This window comes from Pseudochaenichthys georgianus, chromosome 19, assembly GCF_902827115.2.
Source record: "Pseudochaenichthys georgianus chromosome 19, fPseGeo1.2, whole genome shotgun sequence".
NCBI lineage: Eukaryota > Metazoa > Chordata > Actinopteri > Perciformes > Channichthyidae > Pseudochaenichthys > Pseudochaenichthys georgianus.
Window position 1 is genome coordinate 22,733,458 of NC_047521.1, and position 24,236 is coordinate 22,757,693.

Sequence of the window (24,236 nt, forward strand, 5' to 3'; positions counted from 1 at the left end):
CGCTCTCCAACCAATCAGCGCAAAGAACACTGGAACGTCCAAAGATCAACCAATGAACGCTCATGTCTTTTACAGCAAATATGGCGTTCTTTGTATTGTGAAGCGGAGGAGCTACAGGAAAACAAATACATTTTATGTTTTTGAACAACTAAAAAAGTCAGGTAAGCATCACATTTATAAATAATTTGACTTAGTTTGGTCTCATTAACCGTGGCATACGTGGATTTTCGCACCCAGCAAAACAACTTTCTCTAAATGTATTAGTCAATGAATGGCATCGACAGCTAACAGCTAACGTCACTTAGCCAATATATAAATAACGAAGCTAAAGTAAGCTACACTGAGTGGTATGGCAAACAGAGGTTTGAAGCCAAATAGCTTTAATGGCACTCGTATTCAAAATATTGAGTAATTTTACAATTGTTTGCTCGTTTATACCAGAATGAAAGTGGTCAATCTGAAGCAAGCCATTCTGCAGGCATGGAAGGAGCGATGGAGTGACTACCAGTGGGCCATAAACATCAAGAAAAACTTTCCAAAGGGAGCAACATGGGACTACCTAAACCTTGCAGGTAAGAGGAGAGATTCCCTAGCCCTAATGCTAATTATTTAGTTTTACACCGGTTACTTTTTGTGAGTTATATAGTGGCGTTACATGCTGTTTTTGTGTTGCAGAGGCCCTGATGGAGCAGGCGATGATTGGTCCATCTCCCAACCCCCTTATTTTGTCTTACCTTAAATATGCCATCAGTTCCCAGGTGAGCAAAAAGCAGTGTTTTTCTTATGGTGTAACTGAGCTGTGTGCAAAACCGTATGTATGTTAATCGTCACATTGTTAACATACCTTCTCTCTCCTTAGATGGTGTCTTATTCCAGTGTGCTTACAGCCCTTAGCAAGGTAATTTATAATAGATGAAATTGACAGCGTTCATTTGACTATATATGAAATGTTTTCATTAATATGTCTTTGTTTTGATAGTTTGATGACTTTTCTCGGGAGCTGTGTGTCAAATCCCTGTTGGAGATAATGGACATGTTCTGCCATCGTCTCAGGTATGTGAAATTATCCATGGCACTGTGTCTTTCTCTACCATTATTTAAGATCTCCCATCCTTAATAATAAATAGGTTTGGTTTTTTTAATGAAAGAATTATGTTTTTTTTATGTAAACATGATTAGATTACGTTTATTTATATCTTGCGTAGACATTTGTTGTTTCTATTTTTCAAACGTATGTCAGATAACTTGCCACAACGCATTCAGAAAACCACTGAATGTGAAATTAAGTTATTGTTTCACAAGTTAACCTTTTTATTAAATTGTACTTATATATAATAACTCATAGTGAGCAGCCCAGGAAGCTTGAGCTTGCAATATGTTTTATTTAAGCCTTATGTTTAAATGTTTACTGTGTGCCTACATGTTTGCTTTTTAAAAGAAATAGTACAGTTTTGAAAAGTCTTCTCATTTAAAATAACTCTGATTCAATCTCATCTCTCGACTGTAAAGCTGTCACGGCAAAGCAGAGGAATGTATTGGGCTGTGTCGGGCTCTGCTGGGCGTGGTGGTGTGGCTGCTGCAGGGCTGTGCCTGGTACTGTGAGAAGCTGAGAGAACTGGGTCCATCACCCAGCACTGAGGCCAGTCTGAGAGCCTGCCAGGAGAGGCTACACACCCTAATGAACAGCTCCAAGAACAGAGCACTGGTTCACATTGCTCGGCTGGAGGATCAAGGTGAGACGATTGTGTGTGTGTGCATAGGACTGAGTAAAACGCAAATGGGTGAAACTACATATAGTTGTCCCTAAGAGATAGATTACTCTTAGCTAAGACCTTTGGTTACCAGTGATTGTCTGGAAACATTAAGGTTTATATATTTGTGTAAGATGTCCTCTGATTTGATCCTTTAAAAACAATCTGTTTTAGTCCAATCTTATTGTTATGAGTTGGGAATCTAATATATATTTGTCCCCAGGTTCCTGGAGCAACGTGGAGCAATCAGTGCTGAGAGTAACGGAGGGCCTCAGCAGTGTAACTAACCAGACACTGAGGAATAAATTAGAGGAAAGCTTGTCACTAGTAAAAGGGTAAAGATTTAAACTTTACTCCTACATTTTAAGCACACATTTCTATTGAACTCTGTTTTGATGCTACTCAGCCTGTACCTTGAAAAATAACTCTTCTCCCTGTCCTCAGAATTCCCATGATGCTGTCTGAGCAGAGTGAGCCTACGTTTCATCCCTCCTTCCCATCGGTCCACGCCTTCATCATGCTGGAAGGGACCATGAATCTGACGGGGGAGACACAGCCGCTGGTGGAGCAGCTGATGATGATCAAGAGAATGCAGGTAAACATGTAATAGCATTGAAATGTAATGTTAACCCTTTCTTAAAATACTTGGTGGATTACAATAAAGGGGAAAGGAAGTCTCTTCATTCTTGGAAATTCATTTAGAATCATTCCAGTAAACACTTCCCAGTGTCAGGAATTTTAAAAGGGAAGAGAGTAAGTAAGCGTTTTGAAATAAGCGTTTATTTTTGCCTTTGCCTGAAAATGTTGCCGTTTTCTTCTTGCAAGAAGTCAGGCATAATTCAAAGAAAATCGAGCCCTTGCCGTAACTTGGAAGAGACACACTTTTTATTTAGCTGAAGGTTCCCTAATACACGAGCTAGATATAATGTGGTATGTCATTCTTCGTGTATTTTCTTTTTTACATTACATTGCATTTAGCTGACGCTTTAATCCAAAGCGATTTACAATAAGTGCGTTCGACCAAGAAGATACAAACTTGAAGAAAACAGAATTATATAAGTACATCAGGTTTCATAGAGCAAAAACATGTCAAGTGCTACTCAACTAGCTATAGATAAGCCAGTCCTTTATTAGTATATAAGTGCTTTGATAGTAATTCTATCGCTCGAAGTGGAGTCGAAAGAGATGAGTTTTCAGTCTGCGCCGGAAGATGTGCGCTTTTCTTTTATTAAAAGTCTTCTCAAATGATCTGTCGTCCACAGCGAGTCCCTACTCCCCTTTTTGTCCTGGAGATCTGGAAGGCATGCTTCACCGGCCTCATCGAGTCACCAGAGGGCACAGAGGAGCTCAAATGGACTGCCTTCACATTCCTCAAGGTAATCTACACTGTATATACTGTAGAGTGAGATAAGGTAAAAAGCAGTTATGAGCAAGTTACACAAGTGTTGGTGAACCTGTCGACATGCACCTTAATGAGAATACTTTCTTTTTTCTTTTTACTAGATCCCACAAGTTCTGCTCCGGCTAAAGAAGTATCCTCCGAGTGACAAAGGACAGGTAAAAGAATAATTTCCCTATGTCATGTTTTAAAAAAGCAAATCACTGATCACTTTTTAAAAACATATTCATGTATCTTCCAGGACTTCATGGATGACGTGAATATAGCGTTTCAGTATTTACTCCAGCTCACACCATTACTGGACAAAGCTGATCAGAGATGCAAGTAAGTACCCTAAAATCTCAGTAATCTGATTTTAAAAGACATTTTAGATAAGAAAGCCAGCTTAATGCCTGGTAAGCCAGCACCATGATGCTTATCACTTTCCCTGTGCTTCTTCCCATAGTTGTGACTGCCTCGGCATGCTGCTGCAGGAGTGCAACAAGCTCGGTCTGCTGTCGGATTCAAACACAACCTGCCTCACGTCAAAACGGTACGAGGTCCCATCTCATGATGAACATGGTGTCCAGAAATAAAAGTGTTCTCTCTCAGAGGCAGTGTTGTTCACCATATTCACACAATCCACCCTATCCCCCATCCCTTGCACCCCCTCTCTCCTCCACTCCTCCCTTTCTTTCCATCCCCCCTTGCACATTTGATTCAGGGCCGTGTGCAGGGAGTTTTCCCCGAGGTTAAAAACGGCAGAAAATGCTAACATCCAGCCCAACCCCGGTCTCATCCTGCGAGCTGAGCCCACTGTCACCAATATTCTCAAGGTAGGGCACCATAATGTGATCTAAACTGTACAGGGCATTGTATCAAATAAGTTGCGTGCTGAGAAAAAGTTAAAGAAAAATGTGTCGATGTATACAAGTGGCTTTCAAAAATCACATAATTAAATTATACCCTTTGAAATTAATCACGTATACTTTTTTTTTTAAAGTAATTTTTCAGATACATTTTTTGTGTATTTATATTTATTTTAACAATAGTTTTTAAAATGTTTAACTTCTAATTTATTCGACTAAAACTAAATTCCTCTTACTGTGTTGATGTATACACCAAAGCATGTGTAAACCTACTTGGCAATTAACCTGATTCTGATTGTTAAAAATAACAAATTGACATAATGTATTCCTTTTCATTCCTCAGACAGTAGATGCAGACCACTCCAAGTCGCCTGAGGGTCTTCTGGGGGTCTTGGGTCACATGTTGTCTGGAAAGAGCCTAGATCTGCTCCTGGCAGCAGCAGCAGCCACTGGGAAACTCAAATCCTTCGCCCGGAAGTTCATTAAGTGAGTATAAGCGAAACAGTGAAGACAAAATCCCCCTTTTAGTCACCGGAATCATGACTCAAACAAATGTGACTTGCATAATAATTCATAACCTCATGAAAGGGCGGATCCGCAAGTTGACGTAAGAAGTGGGTTTTAAACGAGATGTTTCATAATGTGTGTTCTTTTTTTTTTCCTCTTTGTTGTAGGCTTAATGAGTTTCCCAAGCACATCAGCGGCGAAGGATGTGAGTTTAAAAAAGATTGACGTTTTCCAATTTGGGAAATTCTGAGATATTTCTTATTAAATGACACACTAACATTGAGGAGTTTTCCCTCCCTCAGCCAAATCGGCGTCAGTGCGCGCCCTGCTCTTCGACATCTCCTTCCTCATGCTCTGCCACGTGGTGCAGACATACGGTTCTGAGGTTAGTTAAATAATAGCAATTCAAGCTTGTCAGAAGAAGTATTTTGTGTACCTCTTTACAGCCAATCAGCCTGCCCTTTCAGTGTTTAACCCCAAGATGTCCAGAGAGGGCTGTGCAGCAGCACTGAACTGAGTTGTATAGATTAATCTGAACCATGTCGTCTGTCCTCTTTGAACGGTTAGGCCTAAATTCAAACAGCTCATGGTTGTCCTATGCATCTTGTTTCAGGTGATCCTGTCAGACCCCAGCCCTTCAGGCGAGACCCCCTTCTTTGAAACGTGGCTGCAGACGTGTATGCCTGAAGAGGGAAAGACCCTGAACCCAGACCACCCCTGCTTCAGACCCGAGCCCGGCAAAGTGGAGAGTCTGGTCACCCTGCTGAACAACTCCTCAGAGATGAAACTAGTGTAAGAGATGTTAACCCTGTGAACGCTTTATCTGCTTTACTGTCTGTCAATTCACTTTATCTCATTAATTACTATTTTCATACTACAAATCTTTCTGGGTTACGTGGGGATTCATTTTTGAGGGACCTCTGAAGAACCTCTGAAGAACATCTTACACTGCTAGTTACAATATGACGACAAATGGCAGCCATATTTTCATTTTCATCAACGAAAAGTGACTTATTTAAATAAGAACCCGGACCCATTTCTACTTTTGGGGAAATTAAGGGGAACATAATTTAGACTAAATAGACCACATAGAACACATTTCTGACAAGAAACCCCGCCTAGTTTCAAATATCTGAAATTTGACATTTGTCACATTGGGCTTTAAGGATAAAATAACTCTTATGTATAACTTCATTAATGAGGATGATTTTTTGGTTTAAATTAGTTTGAACATTCTTTGAATTTAAGAATAAAGAATATATTAACTCAATATAATTGAATCAGCTGAATTAACTGAGCAGATCATAATCATATTTCTAATTGTGCATATATGTCACTCCGGGTTTACTGTGAAAGTTTAGGGTTAAAGTCCCGATGTGACACCAGTGTCACAGCGATATTTATCTCATTTGTTTCATATCAATTTAATCAAGAAATGTTTCCACAGCAGGTTAAATGTAATGAAGGACATGTTATGTAAGCATTTCAATTCTTAAATGGCTTGGACATCTTGGACATGTTGTTATGGGAACACAAAATCACATGACCTGGCCCATGACCCACCAGACTGTTCAGTGTGTGTCACTTAGGGACTTCATGAGATACAATAAAGGCTTAAGCTGTATAGGGAACTTTCCAGAACATTTAAAGTTCATGTGACACCTGTGTCACGGTGGGTCCTTATGGGTTAAAATAGTTGAACCATAAACATAAATCTCACTTCTAATGGTAGCACGGTTTGCCTTTTTTCTGTATGTCACAGTTGTAGGAGCTTCTGATGTAACCTTTATGCACCAGACAGGTATTACCATGCACCCTTAATGACGGTGATAGAAATAGAGGAGCACATGACTTACACAATAGTGACACATTATATTGCTGGTTTTATTTCAGACCTCAGTGATGCTTTTGATACATTTAGGTTTGAAGTTTTACATTAATTGTGCACTGAAGTTTATTCTGAAAAATCATGCGCGCTAGTGACTTGCATGGTACGTTGGTGTTTCTTCGTATTACTTTCATATTCCTTGAAGTTGTTTTTAAGGAAACAATGCTCTGAATATGGAACTTCCTTTGACGTTTGTGTGTTGGGACAGTCAGGTGAAATGGCATGAAATCTGCCTCAGCACTCCAGCAGCTATCCTGGAAGTCCTGAATGCGTGGGAGAATGGAGTTCTCTCCGTGGAGGCAGTGCAGGTCTGTTCAACTTCAATCTTTATGTTGTCTTGTTATAAATAGACGTGGGCGTTTCTCACTCAGTGCTCAGTACAGGAATTTCCACATATCAATATCTAATGTTGCAGTTCAACTCATTGCTCAAGGTTTTTATGAGATATTCATTGGAAACTGATGAGTAACATCTTGTTAGAACTTGCAACAGCAGTGACGTCCTGTAGATGTCGATACTTCCCTTTTTTTTCTTTACTATTCCATTCAAGTTTTTCTGTCATGCAATGTAGAAGGATGCAGTTTTAGTCAGAAGCCTGTTCCCTTTGACCCTGCATTTCTCTAATCGCATCCTTCCTCTTTCCTTGCTGCTGTCCTCTGTTTGTAAGTGTAGAAAATCACTGACAACATCAAGGGGAAGGTTTGCAGCATGGCGATCTGTGCGGTGGCCTGGCTGGTGGCCCACGTCAGGATGCTGGGGAGGGACGAGAGGGAGAAGCCCCAGACGATGATCCGGCAGCTCGTGACACCGCTGTATGCGGAAAACACTCTGCAGTTTTATAATGAACGGTACAAACAACGTGAAACACACACTTAAACTTCACCACCACCGCACATTACTGGGCTGGACTGAATAGTTTTAAGTTCTAAAGCTGCATTCTGTTTAAAACTGGTATTCGCACACAGTTGCAAATACAAAATGGGCTACACCAAAATTATTAGTATTTTAATATTTGTAGAATTAGATTTCAGTGCCTGCTGTGTAGGATTGGTCCCATCCGTATGATCCAAAGATTTCCATTATCATCAGAGCTTTGTAAGATATTAAATCAATGTTTATGGAACAAAAGATATGTAATTATTTCTAAAACCCACATTTACAAAATATTCAACTTTAATCCATGTTTGTCGATACTAGTCTTTCACTGCAGTTCTCCTGCTTTTTGCACACACAGGAGGCACACACTGACTGGTTAAATTCATTAGAGTAGATTGAACAAAAAAAACATTTGATTATATTAAGGGTTTATTTTATATTTAGTGTTGATGACGTCCTTAAATAAGACAACAGACATTGATTAAAGCTTCAAATGTCAGACAGACAGACATTCAGTAAATCCTTATAGCTTATCCAGATCTCCAGACCATTGCTTCACAGATTAACACTGGTGTCCTCTCTCTCCCCAGCGTGATCATTATGAGTTCCATCATGGAGCACATGTGTGCCGACGTCTTCCAACAGACGGCCGCCACCCTGCGCCCCCCCATGGAGGGCCAGGAGCCGATCCCCTACCGCAACCTGCTGCCGGCCAAAGACCCGATCCACATGGCCCTCAGCAAGCAGTTCCAGACGGTGCTGCGCAAAGGCTGGGTGGACAGCCGCGCCCTGCATCTGTTTGAGAGCCTACTCAACATGGGAGGGGTCTTCTGGTTCACCAACAACTTGGTCAAGGTAAGAGGAAAATAAAGTATCTTGATGATAGTTAGGAAGTGGTTTGAATCCAATGTCGTTTGAATCCAATGTCTGTATTGTCTAAGTTTCTATCAAATGTTTGGCATATATGAAATTATTAATTTCAAGTTTATTTATATAGCACCTTTCAACACAAGGCAATTCAAAGTGCTTTACAAAAATGAAAGACATTAAGAAACCTATTATAAAATGGCATTTAAAAACACACATTTGAAAGCAAAGCTGATAAACATGAATAACAAAGGTACATGAATAAAAGTAACAGTTCAGTGTGAGATACACACATCTGACATGTTTAATAAGATGTCATTTCCTTTTGCTTACTTCCTTAGCTGAATCCACCCATTGAAAATGTTCCTTAATGACACTATTAGTAATCATAAACTCTTCATGATACCTTTTTTTTAGGATGATTAAAAGGCAATCTTGTGCTGTCATAGGTCCTTGCAAAGAGAACTTGACTATATATTAACCAGATAACTTAATGTGTGTAATCGGATCTCTGTGTTGTACTTCAGGAGCTGCTGAAGGAGACTCGTCAGGAGTGGGCTGACCGGGTGGTGGAGCTGCTCTACAGCATCTTCTGCCTGGACACCCAGCAGATCACGCTCACCCTGCTGGGCACCATCCTGCCTGACCTGCTCACTGACTCCGCCCACTGGGCCAGCCTGGCAGACCCCCCGGGGAAAGCACTGGCCAAGTAAGAGAAACCTAACACTTAGATGTGATGGAGAAGCGTGTTTTATGGCGATTTGGGATCTGGTGTTAACTTGAATCTCTTGAATCCTCCTCAGGTTGTCTGTGTGGTGCGCACTCAGCTCTTTCTCCTCTCACCACAAAGGCTCGTTCTCAGCGCGCCAACGCAAAAGGCAGCGAGAAGATATCGAGGTAAAAACAGACACACAAAATCATGTATCAACCATAAGACCTGCGTAATATAGATGTATAACCACCACGGCCCCTGGTAGACCCCCACACACACACACACACACACACACACACACACACACACACACACACACACACACACACACACACACACACACACACACACACACACAGACTATAACACTCCTTGTTGTTAAATACCAATTATGTGATGACTGTAACATTTACCTGGCTGCTAAATCCTCAGAACTGTTACATGATGTGTTTTTTATTTTTATTATAATTTTTGTTCTCTTTAATATTTTTGTATGCATGCTTCTACGTAACATTAAGCTGTCTTTGGCTCTTTTCTGCTGTAACAATGTACATTTCCCCTCTGTGGGACTAATAAAGGTATCCTGATTCTGATTCTAATCTTCAGCGTGAGAAACAGAGATGTTGAAATGTGCAATTACTATTATCTTATCCCTCATTGTTTAAATATGTGTGTTACGTCCCCACTAAGGTCTAGGGGACCTGGAGACAATAACGTACAACCAATAAGTATGAGAGAGTCAGAGTAAAGGTTGACAAAAGGTTTATTCCTTGTAACCTATCAGATAATACAATTAAACAGAAACTCTGTTTGTGAGGAGGAGGAGGAGTCAAAGGATTGTGCCAAACAAAAGAAACAAGCATAACAAAACCAGGCCTATCTCTACAACTATCCTTTGAAACCAAACTCAAACAAAAACCCTCACTAACTAACTACAAAGAATTTGACAAAACAATATACAGGGGTGGCAACAATCCGCTTACCTAGTGTGTCTAAACAATAGTTAGCTCGGTGGTGAGAAATGTACAGGGTACCCCAGACTTACCTAACTCCTCCACCTCTCAACACACACATTAACAAAGTTCAGATTTTCCAAAGAGCTTTAGTTGCTAAGCACAGCCGTGTTCCTTCCTCAGCAACAGGCCCAGAGTGAGAGAGAGAAGACTTCCTGGGTGCCTCCTTTATGGTCGGCCCTGGTTGCTGATAGGCCAGCTGAGGGTGAGAGGATCCAATCAGCCATCAGACTCAGGTGCACAGGCAGATACCGATCAGCTGCTGATTAGCTGTGCAGAAGACAGGGAGAAGAGAAAAACACAGGAGGGAAGGAAAACCACACATGTACAGCCTGCCTGGCACGTAACAATGTGTCTTAAACAATGTAGTCTAACTGCGTACTACAGATATGAGCTAATAGCTCTATCTGGCGTGAAACACCTCTTTTTGAGATGAATGTACTTCAATGCAGGGTCCTTGTTTAATGAAGACATGATACTATATTTTATTGCCCGCAGGACTACAACAGCCTCTTTCCCTTGGATGACACTCAGCCCTCTAAACTAATGCGCCTGCTCAGCAGCAATGAGGACGAGCCGGCTGCCCTTTCCAGTCCAGGTCAGTCTATTAATGTCTGGGTTTTAATACACTTGAATTATGAAGCCGGTGGCCTCTCACTCGTTTGGCTTTTTAAGAACCTGTTACCAGCGAGTTGCTTCTTGTGAGTGCTTTTAGCTAAATCAGAAAAGCATAAATAAGCTCAGGCCGTCATTAAGCATCTGTTTTAACCGTCAGCAGGTTCAGACTTGAGCTCTGCAGTTTAATGTGGGGTGTTTTGCTTTGAATCATTCAGTACTATACAGGAGGGAGATTGCTTTTGAGAAACATGGAAGAATTGTGGTTTCAAATTGTGCTTAAACTAATTACTATTTTCTATTCGTTTCGCAATTATTTAATACGTTTTCAGGTCTTTTTTAAATGTCAGTAGTGATGAAAAATGCCATAATAAAATATCTTCTTTTGGTCACAGCTGTAACATATTCTGTTAACTGTCAAAGGAGAGCAGGGAAAATACAAAGTATTCACATTCAAGAAGCTCAAAACTCAGACTTAAAGGTGGGGTAGGTGATTTTGGAGAAACCGGCTCGAGTGTGCTAGAATTTGAAAATACACAACCGGAAAAAATCGGCCACTTCCTTACAGAGCCCCTCCTCCAACACACACGTACGCACACATGACCAATGAGGGCACGAGATAAGTTTGTGCCCCGATGGAAGGCTGACAGGCAGGTAGGCCATCCAGTTACTTTAGCCGGGCCGGCTCAGATGATTGGTCGTGCTTTTTACAGCGCCACAGCTTCCACAGATGATGTTTCTTTATGGTTTTTTTTTGTCAAAACATTTAAGATATTCATTGCTTTCGGGGTGTTAAGAGCATTCCATGGAATATAACAAAAAATGTTTCTGAAATGAATTACCTACCCCACCTTTTAGTTTATTTTCTTTGTTAAAAAATGACTAAAATTCAACTTTTTTTTAAAGCTTGTTGGTGATGTATGTAATAGTTGACTTCTTAACTGACTCAAAGTCATTCCGAAACAGGGCGTTAAGGATCGGTGTGTTGCATGACATAGGAAGGAATGCATGAGCTATTTTTATAAATAAGTCTGAAAACTGGGGGAGTAGTAGTGGTTTGTTTAAGTCTAATGAGATCATCGATTCACCTAAAAATCGAGTCATTTTAAGGCTGATCCTCCCATGAAGGAGAGTTTGATGGAATATATGTTTACTTCTAAAGATAATGAAAAAGATTTTGGCATATTGTACTTTTGGTTTTGAAATATGTCTAAGAAGGTTATTTAAGGATCAAACGTAGATGGATTGTGAAAGAGAGCCCTGGAGGGAATCCTTTTAGACTTTCACAACCCCGAGTCCAGACATTTTGTCACCCCGACAGAAAACTTGTGGATAATCACAACTTCACTGTTGATTTTCTGTTGTTTTGCGTTTGTTTTTTCCCCATGTGACCGAGTCAAATGGAAACAAAACTATGGATTTCTTCTGCTGTTTCTCACATCATGTGTTTCCTCATAGGAGACCGGTCGATGAGCAGCTCGCTGTCTGCCTCGCAGCTGCACACCGTCAACATGAGGGACCCTCTCAACAGAGTCCTGGGTGAGAACTCTCTCTGTGCTAAACATCCACACGCTTATAATTACCCCAAAATGCCCTCCTTTTACAATGGATGCCCATGCCAACGTTCAAGTTGTATCACTTTCAACATCATAATAATCATTCCATAAATGTTGCTTTAAAAATATCTGTATTTTGGACATTTTAATTGAACTTTGAATGTCGAACTCATTTTATTATTTTTGTGTTTGGCTTTAAGGAGCCCTATTATTATATTCTATTGGTCTGTGTGCATGTAAATGGTCTGCAAATGATAAAATCCCACATAGTGACTTCACTAACACTTGGGCTTCTATTTGCTATGAACCTGAAAAATAGCATAATAGGGCCCCTTTAAGGGTGGTTGAAAGGATGAGATCTTTGTTTTTTACTTCCATATCTAAATAACTTAAAGGTGGGGTAGGTAAGTTTCAGAAACCGGCTTGAGATACACTTTTTGTTATATTCCATGGAATGCTCTTAACATCCCGATAGCAATGAATATCTTAAGTGCTTTGACAAAAAATCCATAAAAAAATGTCATCTGTGGAAGCCGTGGCGCTGTAAAAAGCACAACCAATCGATTGGATGGCCGCCCTGTCGGTCAGCCTTCCATCTCGTGCACGTACAAATGTATCTCGTGCCCTCATTGGGCGTGCATTGCAGCAGTACTTCAATGACTCGCCAGCAACAGACGGCCACTTTCACCAGTCTGCTGACGTCATGTGCGCGCTCATGTGTGTTGGAGGAGGTGCTCTGTAAGGAAGTCTGAAGGAAGGGGCGGATTCTTTTCGGCTGTGTACTTTCACATTTTAGTGCACTCGAGCCGGTTTCTGAAATGTACCTACCCCACCTTTAAATGTTAATTACATAAGATGATCTCTTGGGTTTTTATGTTGGTTTTTGTTTATGTGGCAATGTGTGTTTGTGTGTGGACCCAGCAAATAATAATAATAATAATAATAATAGATTACATTTGTATAGCGCCTTTTTAAAGGGACCCAAGGCTGCTTTACATGGTGAACAGGGGCAAATAATAAAGTACAACATTAAATAAGTAGGAGTGGAAGCAGGGGGACTGTGATGAGTTCGGGGTCAAAGGCCATGGTGAGTTTTTAAGGATGACTTTAAGATGTCAGGAAAGAACAGTCAATGCTCATTCTAATGCTAATGCTAACAAAGACAGAACAATCATTCGAACCACCTTCTCTCTTCTCCTCAGCCAACCTGTTCCTCCTCATTTCCTCCATCCTGGGCTCCAAGATGGCCGGACCTCACACCCAGTTTGTACAGAGTTTTATGGAGGAGTGTGTTGAGTGCCTGGAGCAGGGGAGCCGGGGGAGCATCCTGCAGTTCATGCCCTTCACGATGGTGAGTTACCGTCCGGCTGGGAGGGAAGAGAAACCGGGGTGGGAGCTGGAGACAGATAGAGATAAGGAGGGGAAGCTCACATCACACATTACTGGGAAAGGGTTTGGTCTTTCTTCATAAAAGGTGTGTTTCCTTACAGACAAGAGGCTGGTGCTCTTTCTTTGGTATGCGTGGGTAGAAATAAATGAGTTCCTGTTTGAAACTGCTTACAACAATGTATTTGGATCATCTTGAGTCATCGGGTCATGATTTCTAGAAAGAGAAATTTCTGACGAATGTATTTTTGTATCTCTTTGATCACCATGTGAATGCCATCTAGTTTTGTTTTATGCAAGAGACAGCTGATGTCACTTAACAGTATGAAACGTTCTCACTCCCCAGCAATAGAGGAATGGGTAGATGAGATATTCATAACGGAAAAAATACTTGAATAGATTTCTCAGTTAAAGAGTTATATATAGATTTATAGAGTTGACAAACGTCTAATCATCAGCTGACACCCAGTTACACTGACAACAGAAAAGGTTGCTTGGATTCCTAACCAAAATATTATAATAATTGTTTGTTTTAAAACTTGCTGGAATATCCATAACTATGTTAATGTACTCCATTGTTGCTTTACATACTCTCATCTATACATTAACAGAGGTAACACATGCGTCACTTCCGGGCAAAAAGTACGGCTCCGCCCACTTTTGGGGGGAAACAAAGCTGTCATTTGAATGGCGGTCGATACAAATTCTGAAGTTTTTGCCAATCCGATCAGAAATTTAAGAAAACAGTGGATTTTTGGATCTTCAAAGAACCCGATTACGATGGCCAGACAAACAATTACGTTAAATCATTGGAAATCGAAGATCGTGCTCGATATATGGTTAAATATAGCACTGGGCGATCGATGTCCATAGATGAGAGTAACATCTACGTCACTTTACGGCCCCGCCCACTTTTGGGGGAAACCAACGCTGTCATTTGAATGGCAATGAAGCCACAGAGCTGTTCTTTTACTGTCCTTTTTTCTTAGATGAAGTACAGAAACACTGAACTCTGGATTTGTTTTAATGTTTGAGGTGCAATAAACGACACAGCAGCTTGTTGTTGGCATGATAAAACTATTATTTTCCACCTCGCTCATGAGAGTAACAGCCGGCGAAAATTACAGCCTCGCCTACTGATTTTAACTTAACCATATATCGAGTCCGATTGTCGATTTGAAATGATTGAATGTAATTGTTTGCCTGACTGGCCATCGGAATCGGGCTCTTTTGAAGATCCAAAAATCCACGGTTTCCTTACATTTCTGATCGGATTGGCAAAAACTTCAGAATTTGTATTGACCGCCGTTCAAGTGACAGCGTTGTTTTCCCAAAAAAGTGGGCGGGGCCGTAATTTTCCCCCGGAAGTGACGTAGGTGTTACTCTCATCTAGATCATGGACATATTTTAAGATGCATATCCAAAAGATAATGAGAAGGGAAGGGATTACATTTGTTCTGATCCTTTATTGCAGATCCCATAACTCTCATTGTTACTGTAGAGATGTTCTTAGCGTTCTTTTAGATCAGTGTTTCTCAAACCTTTTCATACCAAGGACCACTTAACCAATAAAAAAACACTCGCGGACCACCTAACTCCACAAATATCCAAAAACACATCGTTTTTTACAAATCGCCTGAAAATGGTATAAACAAGTGGCAACATGTGTGATGAAGGTGTTGCGCTGGACTATATCATGCAATCAAAAGTGAAACTTAACCTCGCTCCATTGCGGACATATTCCTGCGAGAGTGCGGAAAACTTAAATAAATAAATGTATTTCAAATGTGAAATGTTACCAATATACTCACGGACCACTAGGCTGCGCTCACGGACCACCAGTGGTCCGCAAACCACACTTTGAGAAGCACTGATCTAGATGGATAAATAACGCTACGCATTTAGTAAGATGGAAAATGTGTATTTTTAGGTGTACAGATCGATGGTCAAAGCTTGCCTTGTGCAACATTAGAGCCAGTGAAATCTTACTTTAGACACACTATAGCTTGATCAAATCTGTATATGTCTTTCTGTGCATCCAGGTTTCGGAGCTGGTGAAGCTGCAAGCTCTGGCCAAACCTAGAGTCGTGCTGGCCATCACCGACCTGACCCTGCCGCTGGGGAGGAGAGTCGCTGCCAAAGCCATCTCTGCCCTGTAAACTGTGGGTTTAAACGAACCTCGGTACCAAATCAAAGCATTGGTAAAAAAACAAAAAAGACTCTTTAATATTTCATCTTTTGATAGCTCTGGATCCTCCATTTTGAGGGATTTTTGTTGGAAAATACCTTGTTTATGTCTCTGTAAACCCTGTCTTGCTTTCTTATGTTCTTTTTCACACTTAAAGAAATGTGTAAATATATTTTAAAATAAAAAAAAACACTGAATATAGTCTGTTTCTGCTTGCCATACTCCTTTTTACATCGTTAAAGGTCACCTAATATGCAAAATCCACTTTTCCATGTCTCTTCTACATCAACATGTGTCCCCTCTGTGGAAAGAGATTCTGAAAGTTTCAAGAAAAAAGATTCTCTCTCTTTTTGTCCTGATCCATTTCTATAAAAACCTGTCTGAAAATGAGCTGATCAGATTTTGGCCACTTTATGATGTCATAAGGTTTTTTAGGGGTTTGTAACCATTAGCCAATCACCAACCACGGTACCCCCCCCCTTATCACCTGAATCACCATTGTGTTCTTTCTAACCAAATCTCTCTGAGGGGCGTGGGGAGGGGCTCCTTATTTTCATCTAAAGTAACAGAATCAGCACTTTTGAAACGGGGCTGAAACAGAGGGGATTATGGTTTGGTGTTTGGACCCAAACACTTCAGAAACATGTTTTGTATATATCTGAGACCTATAATATATTGATGAAAAACAGTATAATAGGGGACCTTTTAAGATCTTTTGTTTTAGTCAGATTTGGTATTAAAATACCATGAGGTGGTGATGATGATGATGATGATGGTCACATGTTGTCAGAGGCTTTGACCACATGACACTAGTACCACCCTCCTGAGCTCATGGTCACCAGGCAGTCATCCGCCTGTTGCAACACTTCCTCAACACGTTGGCAGAAAAAATTACCCAGAAGCCTCTTTCACTTTTAGTTTCATTTCTCTATTACTGTCTGAGCTCTATTGGATTACATTAATGACAAAGCATGTGTCATAATGCTTGTCATTGATAAAAAGGAACAATAACAGTTTAAGGAAATGTCTTTATTTATCAGAAATACAAACATTCAGAACCATTTTTAAAAAAAAATAAGATTTGTAAAAAAATAGTTTTATTCAAACATAATTTACATACATGTCTCAAATCAAGTTTTATTTATATAGCACATTTTTAAACGATTTTTGGTCGAGCCAAAGTGCTGTACATATAATAAAAATACCCTACAGTAAAGACACTTTACAGCAAATATAACAACACGGTTTGTGCAGAATATCAGTATGAGAAAAACGACACCCTCTGTCCTTAGACCCTCACATCGTACAAGGAAAAACTTCCGGAGAGAACCCACAGTTTAAAGGGGAACATGGGAGAAACCTCAGGGAGAGCAACAGAGGAGGGATCCCTCTCCCAGGACGGACAGACGTGCAATAGATGCCGTGTGTAACTCCAAGAGATAATACATTTTACAGCGGAGGGAGACCGAATGTTTGGAAATGCATGTGTCTGTAGTAAGAAGATGAATGTCTCTGCTGTGAGAAAGTAGTTATTACAAAGTAAAAAGCTGTCTGCAAATGTTCTGTTCTGCTTTATTATTATTATTGAACCTCGCTTTATAGTATACTAGTATTTGAACCATTTAAATTATTTTCAGACTAAATTAAGGAAGATTTAATTTACAGTTAATGCTACGTAATAAAACAGGACACACTTATCATAAATTAATTCCCTAAATAAATATTCCACATTCAGTGAATAAATATATAAATAGATTACAAAAATAAATATATAATCATTTAACATAAATAAATATTAACCATGGTAAAAAATGACAGATAAAAGGTATGATTTGGACAAAAACCAAATGCAATTAGAGTAAAAATGTTAGTCAGCTCTGCGTTTCCTCGTCATTGCTCCGGTCCAGACCTCTGAGGCAGCGAGTCGTGTCCTGCCCGAAGGCCTGCAGCTGGACCAGGGTCAGGTGAGCCGCCACCTGGACCTCATATTCCCCCGGGAGACGCAAGGCCACGGGGGTCGGAGAGGGCTGCACCACAGCCTCGGCATGGGCCATTTTCAGCATCTGCAAGGCACAATAAGGAACATCATGAAAGGGGCCAAGGTAAGTGTCATTTCTAAAGAGTTATGTAGATGATAGATAGATATACTTTATTTATCCAAAGTTGGGAAATTGTACAAGAACAAAAAATATCCATCTCGTACAGTGACAGAAACATTAACACAGTGTACTATACACATTGTAAAATTGTAAAAAAAATTAAAATAGCTTTAAATAAATAAATAAACAGTAAAATATATCCTGTGACCAATACTCTGTGGATCCCTTATTGTTCTCCCCTGTCTTAATTGTTTTGTTTTTAGTTACTTACTATTCTACTCAATGTGATTTATGTGAGTTATTTATTTTATTGTATTTATTATTGTATGTATTTGTATTATTATTGTTTTTTCTGGCTACAGTAATGGGGTAGGGGATGGGTATTTTTCTTTAACAGACAAATTGTCCTGTGATTTATATAATGTGCTGAAAGTGCCATGTCTGCAAAAAAAACAAAACAGATATATATATATATCCTGTGAGGTAGTGTAAGTAAACTACAATGTGTAAGTACAGTATGTGCAAATTGTTCATGATAACAGAAAGGGAGAACCTAAACAAACCATAGGGACAGTGAAATAAAAATATGAATCTACCTTATTGATCTGAACCACGAGGTCTCTGATGTCAGCCTGTAGCCCGATCACTCTGTCTTTCTGTTCCAGCCGAGGAGAGACGGAGCGCAGTAAGGCCCGGTGCAGCTGAAGACCCTCTGACATGCGTCTCAAACCGGTCTCCTAAAGAGAAAAATAACAACAATCAGGTCACATTTTCTGTTTATCTAAAACATGTTATTCATTGCATTTTTCCTCTGATAGATGCTTACCAAAGAGAAGTTTTCTGACACCACTTTGAGAACAGGAGCAGCCGGGATGCCGATGGTGGATGCCATTGTCACAAAATTGGCATTTTCTGAAGAATTTAGTTTTAGTGTCTGTAAGGAGAGATATCATGGAGATGTTAGAGATAAATCACAGCTTGGCATGCAACAGGAAGCAAGCACTACCTTGATATGCATTTGTAGATCTATTTACTTCAAGAGAAATACCCAGTAGCGACAGAAGTTCTCAGACAATTAAAAGTAGTAATACGTCAATGTAAAAATGAACCATAACAAATGTCCAAAGCACCCGTTATGTAATATGGCCCCTGTCAGTGTCATGACCATTAATATACTGTATGTTGACAAATATTGGAAACTTCTGTATTGTATTCACCTTTGAGTATTTCACATGATGTATAATAATTTAAGAGCATTATAACCTTTTATGTAGTGTCAGACTTCGTTTATAAATGTCCTTGCATTTCCTATTATTTATATGATTGTTAATATTTTATTAGTATTCGTGTATCTGAATGTCAAATAAATATAATGTTTAAGTGGCATAAAATGTTAATACTGAAGTAAAGGAATGAGGTAAATTGTGACTGCTATTAACCAATGTGTATTATTTTTATATCTTTTGAATTTAAAGCACAGTTATTACTGCATAGCCACACCTGAACTTTTGAAACAACATCCATAACATTAATCTGGCTGCAATTTAGAAATTATTTATGTAATATATCATATTCCAATCACTTAGTATATAGACTCTTATTGCACTATTTCACTATTTTTCTTTTTGTATTTACTTGTACTATTTTTTCTGTTTTTCTGTTTTATTGTGTTTCACTGTTGGTGAAGCCTGTGACCTAAGATTTTCATCTTCATAACTACACTGTAGCTATGTTCGTATGATGACCAATAAAAGCCTTGCACCTTGAACCATATCAACTCAATAAACAGCCTGTAAGACTAGCAGCAGGGCACAGTGCACATCTTCAAAGGCCCTTTTACAGAACGAACAGCACTGATTATTCACCAGCTGCCGAGATATCTCACTGACAATATTCAAATGAAAGCGAAACAATGGAAAACCAGTACGTATCTCACCTCGATGTGAATGCATTCTTTGTGCGTGTCGGGAATGGAGAGCAGGATCTTTTCTATCAAGCTGTGGCTCCTCAGCACGATCTCCTGGAACTGCGTTCCCTCAACAAGTGCGCCCATCTCCGGCTGCAGAGGCGCGCTGCGGGCGAGAGTGGCCATGGAGCAGTGAAGGACGAAAACTGAGAGGGGAGAAGAATCAAGAACCGTAGAGGCATCAAAAACAATCCCTTCTTACATCCACCAGCACGGTGTGTGTGCGAGTGTGTGTGTGGCAGAGAGAGAACAAAGCGTGTGTCTCTCCTCAGCAGCTCCTCTGTGCTGCAGAACTGGGCATGCCTCCCCTCAGGCTAAATAACTGCATGAGTTCAGAATAGTCCCTGTAATGTGAAACCTAAGCCAGAAGTGACTACAGCAGTTCAACATAGCACAGTTAGCAGTTTGAGCAGAAGTAAAGTTATAATAAATATAATATGTACTTCTTAAAAAAGGTCCAGATTAGTCCAAATGAACTATGCAGTGCTATCAGTTAAGAGATAATCCAAGCTTCTTTAAGAATGTGCTGTTTCTGGAGTTGATCAGCAGAGGAAGAGAAAGCAGCATTTACAAGTATTTCCTCATCACTACTCACCAATCAGGATGTTCATGGCCTCTGTTGAGGAATGTCTTTAAGTATTGACCTCAAGTGAACACTATTCATGATTAATAGTACACTTAGTCTTATATAGTCTGCAGGCCCAAATAGAGGGATTTCCCATAATTTGGTCATCCTATTACCATATGAGAGATTCATGAATTGCACATTTTCATTCAAAGCCATTTGATTTATTGTGTTAAATAAAGCTTACTTACCTGGGTCAAAATGGTTATTGAAAATAAGGACATTTAATTTAAGCACATTATTAGGATTTGTTTAGCAATTTTGGTCTCAACATTATAGTGAATTTTATTTGTTATAACATTTTTCTTCAACCGACTTCACATAACATACAAAAATAGGAATGAAACGAGAACTATTATACATTACAGTGACTATATGGTATATATATATATATATAAGAAGGATAAAATAACCGAAATTGAAATTAAGAGAGTGAAAGTATTGATGACTAAATGGTTTTTTTCTATTATGCAATTACATTTTCTACAAAAGCCTCCAGAGTAACACAATTCAATAGATTTTGGGAATTCCTCCATTTCTGATATTTGACATTGATGTAACCCAGCCTGTAGTTAAAGTATGAGTCCAGACTAGTTCAGAGTCATACTTAAAGAGCTCTGGAGGAAACAGGCTTTTCCACTGACAGCTGTGAAGAGGGAAATGGAAATCGAAAGTGTTTAAATGCTCAAATCACAAGTGTTTATGAAATTTAGGACTTTTTGAAAGGAAACCTGCAGTGTTTTTTGGTCATTGTGATTCCTTTGTGGCTTGCATCTTGCTATTAATAGATTGGACATTTCCAACTGCTTTACATTTACTCTAAGTAGGCTATAGGCTACTGACACAACTGTATTTTCCTGTTTGTAAAGAACAGCCCACCACAAACAAAACGCCAAAAGAAAAATATGACTTTTACAAGTGTATTTCAATTGTGGCACCTGTTGCACCAATTTCAAGGCTCTGAGATTTGACTTACCTGAAAATACTCTTGATCCACACAGGAGCCCACTGGTTCAGGGGAAGTGAGCCCACCAGGCGTTGTGTACAGTTATAGTAAATAGGAGGTGAGGAAATAAACACACTGGCTTGACAGAGACAAGAGTGCCATCTGGTGGAATCATGAGTTTTATAAATGATACCTCAGCTGTGATGTTACACTCTGTTAAAAGCATTTCAATTAGAAATCTCTCAAAGGTCAAAGTACAGGGAAAAGCATTATTCATTCATCAAAATCGCCATCTTGTGACAAATTGTTCTTTGATACAAATATGTTTTTAGTTGATCCTTGCCTTAAAGATTGGTTTGACATTTAATGAAATTAATACCACTCTTGTGTCTGTAGGCCTATGCTTAATATGAAGCTACCATCAGGAGAGGATACCTTAGCTTAGCACCTGGTTAGCTCAATAGGCTTAGCATAAATACTGTAGACTGGGGGGGAAAAAGCTAGTTTAGATGTCACTGCCACCACCAGCCAACATACTCATACTACTCACTGTTTTAAAGTAAGACTGTTTATGGATTTAACAAACAACATACACATGGTAAGTGATGTAGAGAGCAATGGTTGACTGGCTTTACATTTAGACATAGCTAGGCTAGCTGTTTCTAGTCGTTATGCTAAGCTAGGCTACCAAGATGCTGGCTCCAACCTACATTAGCACAGAGACATAAAAGCAGTAGGCTATAATTGTTCTAACTATCCTCAAAACAGTGGATAAGTGTATTTTGGAAATTCTTAAATCACTTTTTAATTTAACATGAAATTATTAATTAAATCCTACAAAAATTGTAGAATCAAGTTATGCCATTGCGTTTGGAGTTATGTAATCACCTCAGGTCAATGCTGTGCCTCTATCGTAACAGATCGGTTTTCTTCATGCTCTGACACGAGGCCCCTTGATCAGTCAGTGTAGATATGTTACATCTGGCTATGCTTGATAGGCTGTGAAGTGAAGCTGTCAAATCTGATCCCTGAAATCCACACTGGTCCGATCTCCAATCAATCCTGCATCACTACTGAGGCCTCGCTCTGTGGCCCCTTCAAACAATGACCCAGTTGAAAACACTATTTAGTTTTATAGGTGCTCACTTAGGTTGGACATGGTGGAGAAGCCGCACAATAATTTTAACACTTGAAAGCACACACCCTTATGCTTCATTTAATAGGAATTTAAAACAAGTTTCTGCAGGAATGAGCATTTTTGAAGATGGCCCTACATGCCAATCTGAAGGGATTACAGAGGTCAAGAGGGGTTGTAAAATGGCAGGCAAGCAGATTAGCCGAAAGGAAAGCAGAAAGGGCTTTTTTCATTGAGCCCTCAAAATCTTTAATTGTTATGATGTAGCCTACAGATTTGTGTTCCTGCAGGAGGCCTTTGAAAGGACCTGGTTGTCTAGAGAGCACAAAGATGGCTGTAAAATTACTCGGCCTAAGAGGCTTAGAGATCATCTGGGACCACTTCTAATTTTCACATAAATGTGCCAATATCACATTTCTTCTGGTTTAAGAGATACATTGTGTTAATTTACTATTTAGCACTTAAGTCAATAACTTCTTTAAAAAATGGTATTGGCCTGAACAGAACAGAAAGATAGTTCCCTTGATGTTCAAATACCATGTATTCCCACCAATTTCTGAATGCTACAGTACAGATTATTTTCCACCCAATGGTTGATGTTGTTTTCCCCGTTTTTGCCAAATCAAATAACCTGGACTGTTTTTACATCAGATCTCAAGACAACAATGATGTGTTGATATGCTCAGACTGCCAGCAAAGATTGTGTCCAGATTCCATTTATTTGAAACCAGCTCTTGTCCAATTGTGTCGTGTTTTTTCATGGAGTGAGTAAAAAGGAGGGAGTCATGGAATTGCAAAATGTGTTTTTACAAGGAATTAAGGAAGAATTAGGTGGTTATGCTTTGTGATGACCAAAGTATGCTAGCACTCCTGTCTTCCTCCGAGTAAAGTAGTTTAAACAGGATTTCTCCGAAAATGATCTCACAACAAACATGACAATTATGACGCAATATAAATCGCACAAGACACCTTTCAAACAAGCCAGTTACATATGGGCACATATTCAGATTGTGATCTATACATGAAACTATAAATGAGAAATGTATCATGCATTCCTTATATTAACAGTTTGCTTTTGCAGAATTCCCAAAAGATGATAAATCCCTAAGGGTATATCCAAAATAACAATCTTGACCTATATTATATAGTAAGTAGGTCACACCTCTAAATCTAGATGTATGATCCATAGAGCGATGTTCAACATACATATCCAAGTTCTGTGCCATTGTGTAATGTTACAACCGGTCAATATTTCAGCCTTTTCATTTGAGCTTTAGCTATGTATAGTATAAGAATAATCACTCATGAATATGTATTTAGTGCAATTGCAATATTAATTTAATGTGTAAAAGCTTTATAAGTATTCACTTGCACATTGGGGTCAGGCACTTCAACTTTACATTTGACATATTTTATGGGATTATATCAGGAGATCCTGCACTTCAGCTCATTCTTTACACTGAAAGTGGAGTGAATATTGATTGAACAAGATAATGGCTGGATATAATAACACTAGTGGCTCTTAATTTAGTTCCCTGCAAGTAATGCTTCCAATATGTAATTCCGCCTGCAACCTCCTTTTACAATAAAAGCCCCAGACATATCGATTGCATTACTTCCCTGTCAAAAGAGCATTTCACCAAGAGGTAACCCAACAAAAATAGCTAGCTGTTCCCAATAGCAGAACAACCAGATTAATTTTAACTGTGGATACTCTAGCCAGCAAAAGAGCCCCTACATTTATTTTAAACATTGAGATCAGGGATTATAGTTATTTATTGTTTTGGACAGTAGCGATCAACAGTACAATATAACGCTTGGAAACGCCATAGGGGGGAGAATTAAAAAGGTTTGTTTCC

General features: G+C 39.4%; 2 protein-coding genes across 5 annotated transcripts; one reads left to right on the plus strand and one right to left on the minus strand.

Moving 5' to 3' along the window:
- Positions 1-69: 69 nt before the first annotated feature.
- med24 (mediator complex subunit 24) lies at positions 70-15,803 on the plus strand. 2 transcript variants are annotated; one of them, XM_034106766.1, is made up of 26 exons: positions 70-161; positions 442-572; positions 676-758; positions 860-898; positions 980-1,053; positions 1,510-1,733; positions 1,975-2,086; positions 2,196-2,346; positions 3,014-3,127; positions 3,255-3,308; positions 3,392-3,474; positions 3,596-3,682; positions 3,866-3,965; positions 4,342-4,484; positions 4,670-4,710; positions 4,808-4,890; positions 5,119-5,297; positions 6,602-6,701; positions 7,066-7,241; positions 7,860-8,124; positions 8,664-8,845; positions 8,940-9,033; positions 10,360-10,459; positions 11,935-12,015; positions 13,235-13,383; positions 15,461-15,803. In XM_034106766.1, exons 2-26 carry the CDS (start codon positions 443-445, stop codon positions 15,575-15,577), a joined length of 2,961 nt encoding a protein of 986 aa, XP_033962657.1. In that variant the 5' UTR covers positions 70-161; position 442; the 3' UTR covers positions 15,578-15,803. The 2 variants fall into 2 exon arrangements, with proteins under 2 accessions (XP_033962657.1, XP_033962658.1); XM_034106767.1 differs by having other exon boundaries at positions 4,673-4,710.
- Positions 15,804-16,646: 843 nt separating this feature from the next.
- csf3a (colony stimulating factor 3 (granulocyte) a) lies at positions 16,647-21,302 on the minus strand. 3 transcript variants are annotated; one of them, XM_034106809.2, is made up of 5 exons: positions 21,273-21,302; positions 19,642-19,817; positions 18,532-18,639; positions 18,302-18,442; positions 16,647-17,669 (listed from the first exon to the last, which is right to left on the minus strand). In XM_034106809.2, the coding sequence occupies exons 2-5, from the start codon at positions 19,795-19,797 to the stop codon at positions 17,478-17,480; spliced, it is 597 nt and encodes a 198-aa protein (XP_033962700.1). In that variant the 5' UTR covers positions 19,798-19,817; positions 21,273-21,302; the 3' UTR covers positions 16,647-17,477. The 3 variants fall into 3 exon arrangements, with proteins under 3 accessions (XP_033962700.1, XP_033962698.1, XP_033962699.1); XM_034106807.2 differs by lacking the exon at positions 21,273-21,302 and adding an exon at positions 20,267-20,466; XM_034106808.2 differs by lacking the exon at positions 21,273-21,302 and adding an exon at positions 20,115-20,260.
- Positions 21,303-24,236: the final 2,934 nt, after the last annotated feature.

Coding starts and splice junctions, on each gene's coding strand:
- med24 (XM_034106766.1), top strand. CDS start 443: ATGAAAGTGGTCAATCTGAAGCAAGCCATTCTGCAGGCATGGAAGGAG. Junction 759..859: donor AATATGCCATCAGTTCCCAG/GTGAGCAAAAAG, acceptor CTCTCTCCTTAG/ATGGTGTCTTATTCCAGTGT. Junction 2,347..3,013: donor TGATGATCAAGAGAATGCAG/GTAAACATGTAA, acceptor TGTCGTCCACAG/CGAGTCCCTACTCCCCTTTT.
- csf3a (XM_034106807.2), bottom strand. Junction 18,640..19,641: donor AAGAATGCATTCACATCGAG/GTGAGATACGTA, acceptor CTCTCCTTACAG/ACACTAAAACTAAATTCTTC. Junction 17,670..18,301: donor TCGTGGTTCAGATCAATAAG/GTAGATTCATAT, acceptor TGTGCCTTGCAG/ATGCTGAAAATGGCCCATGC.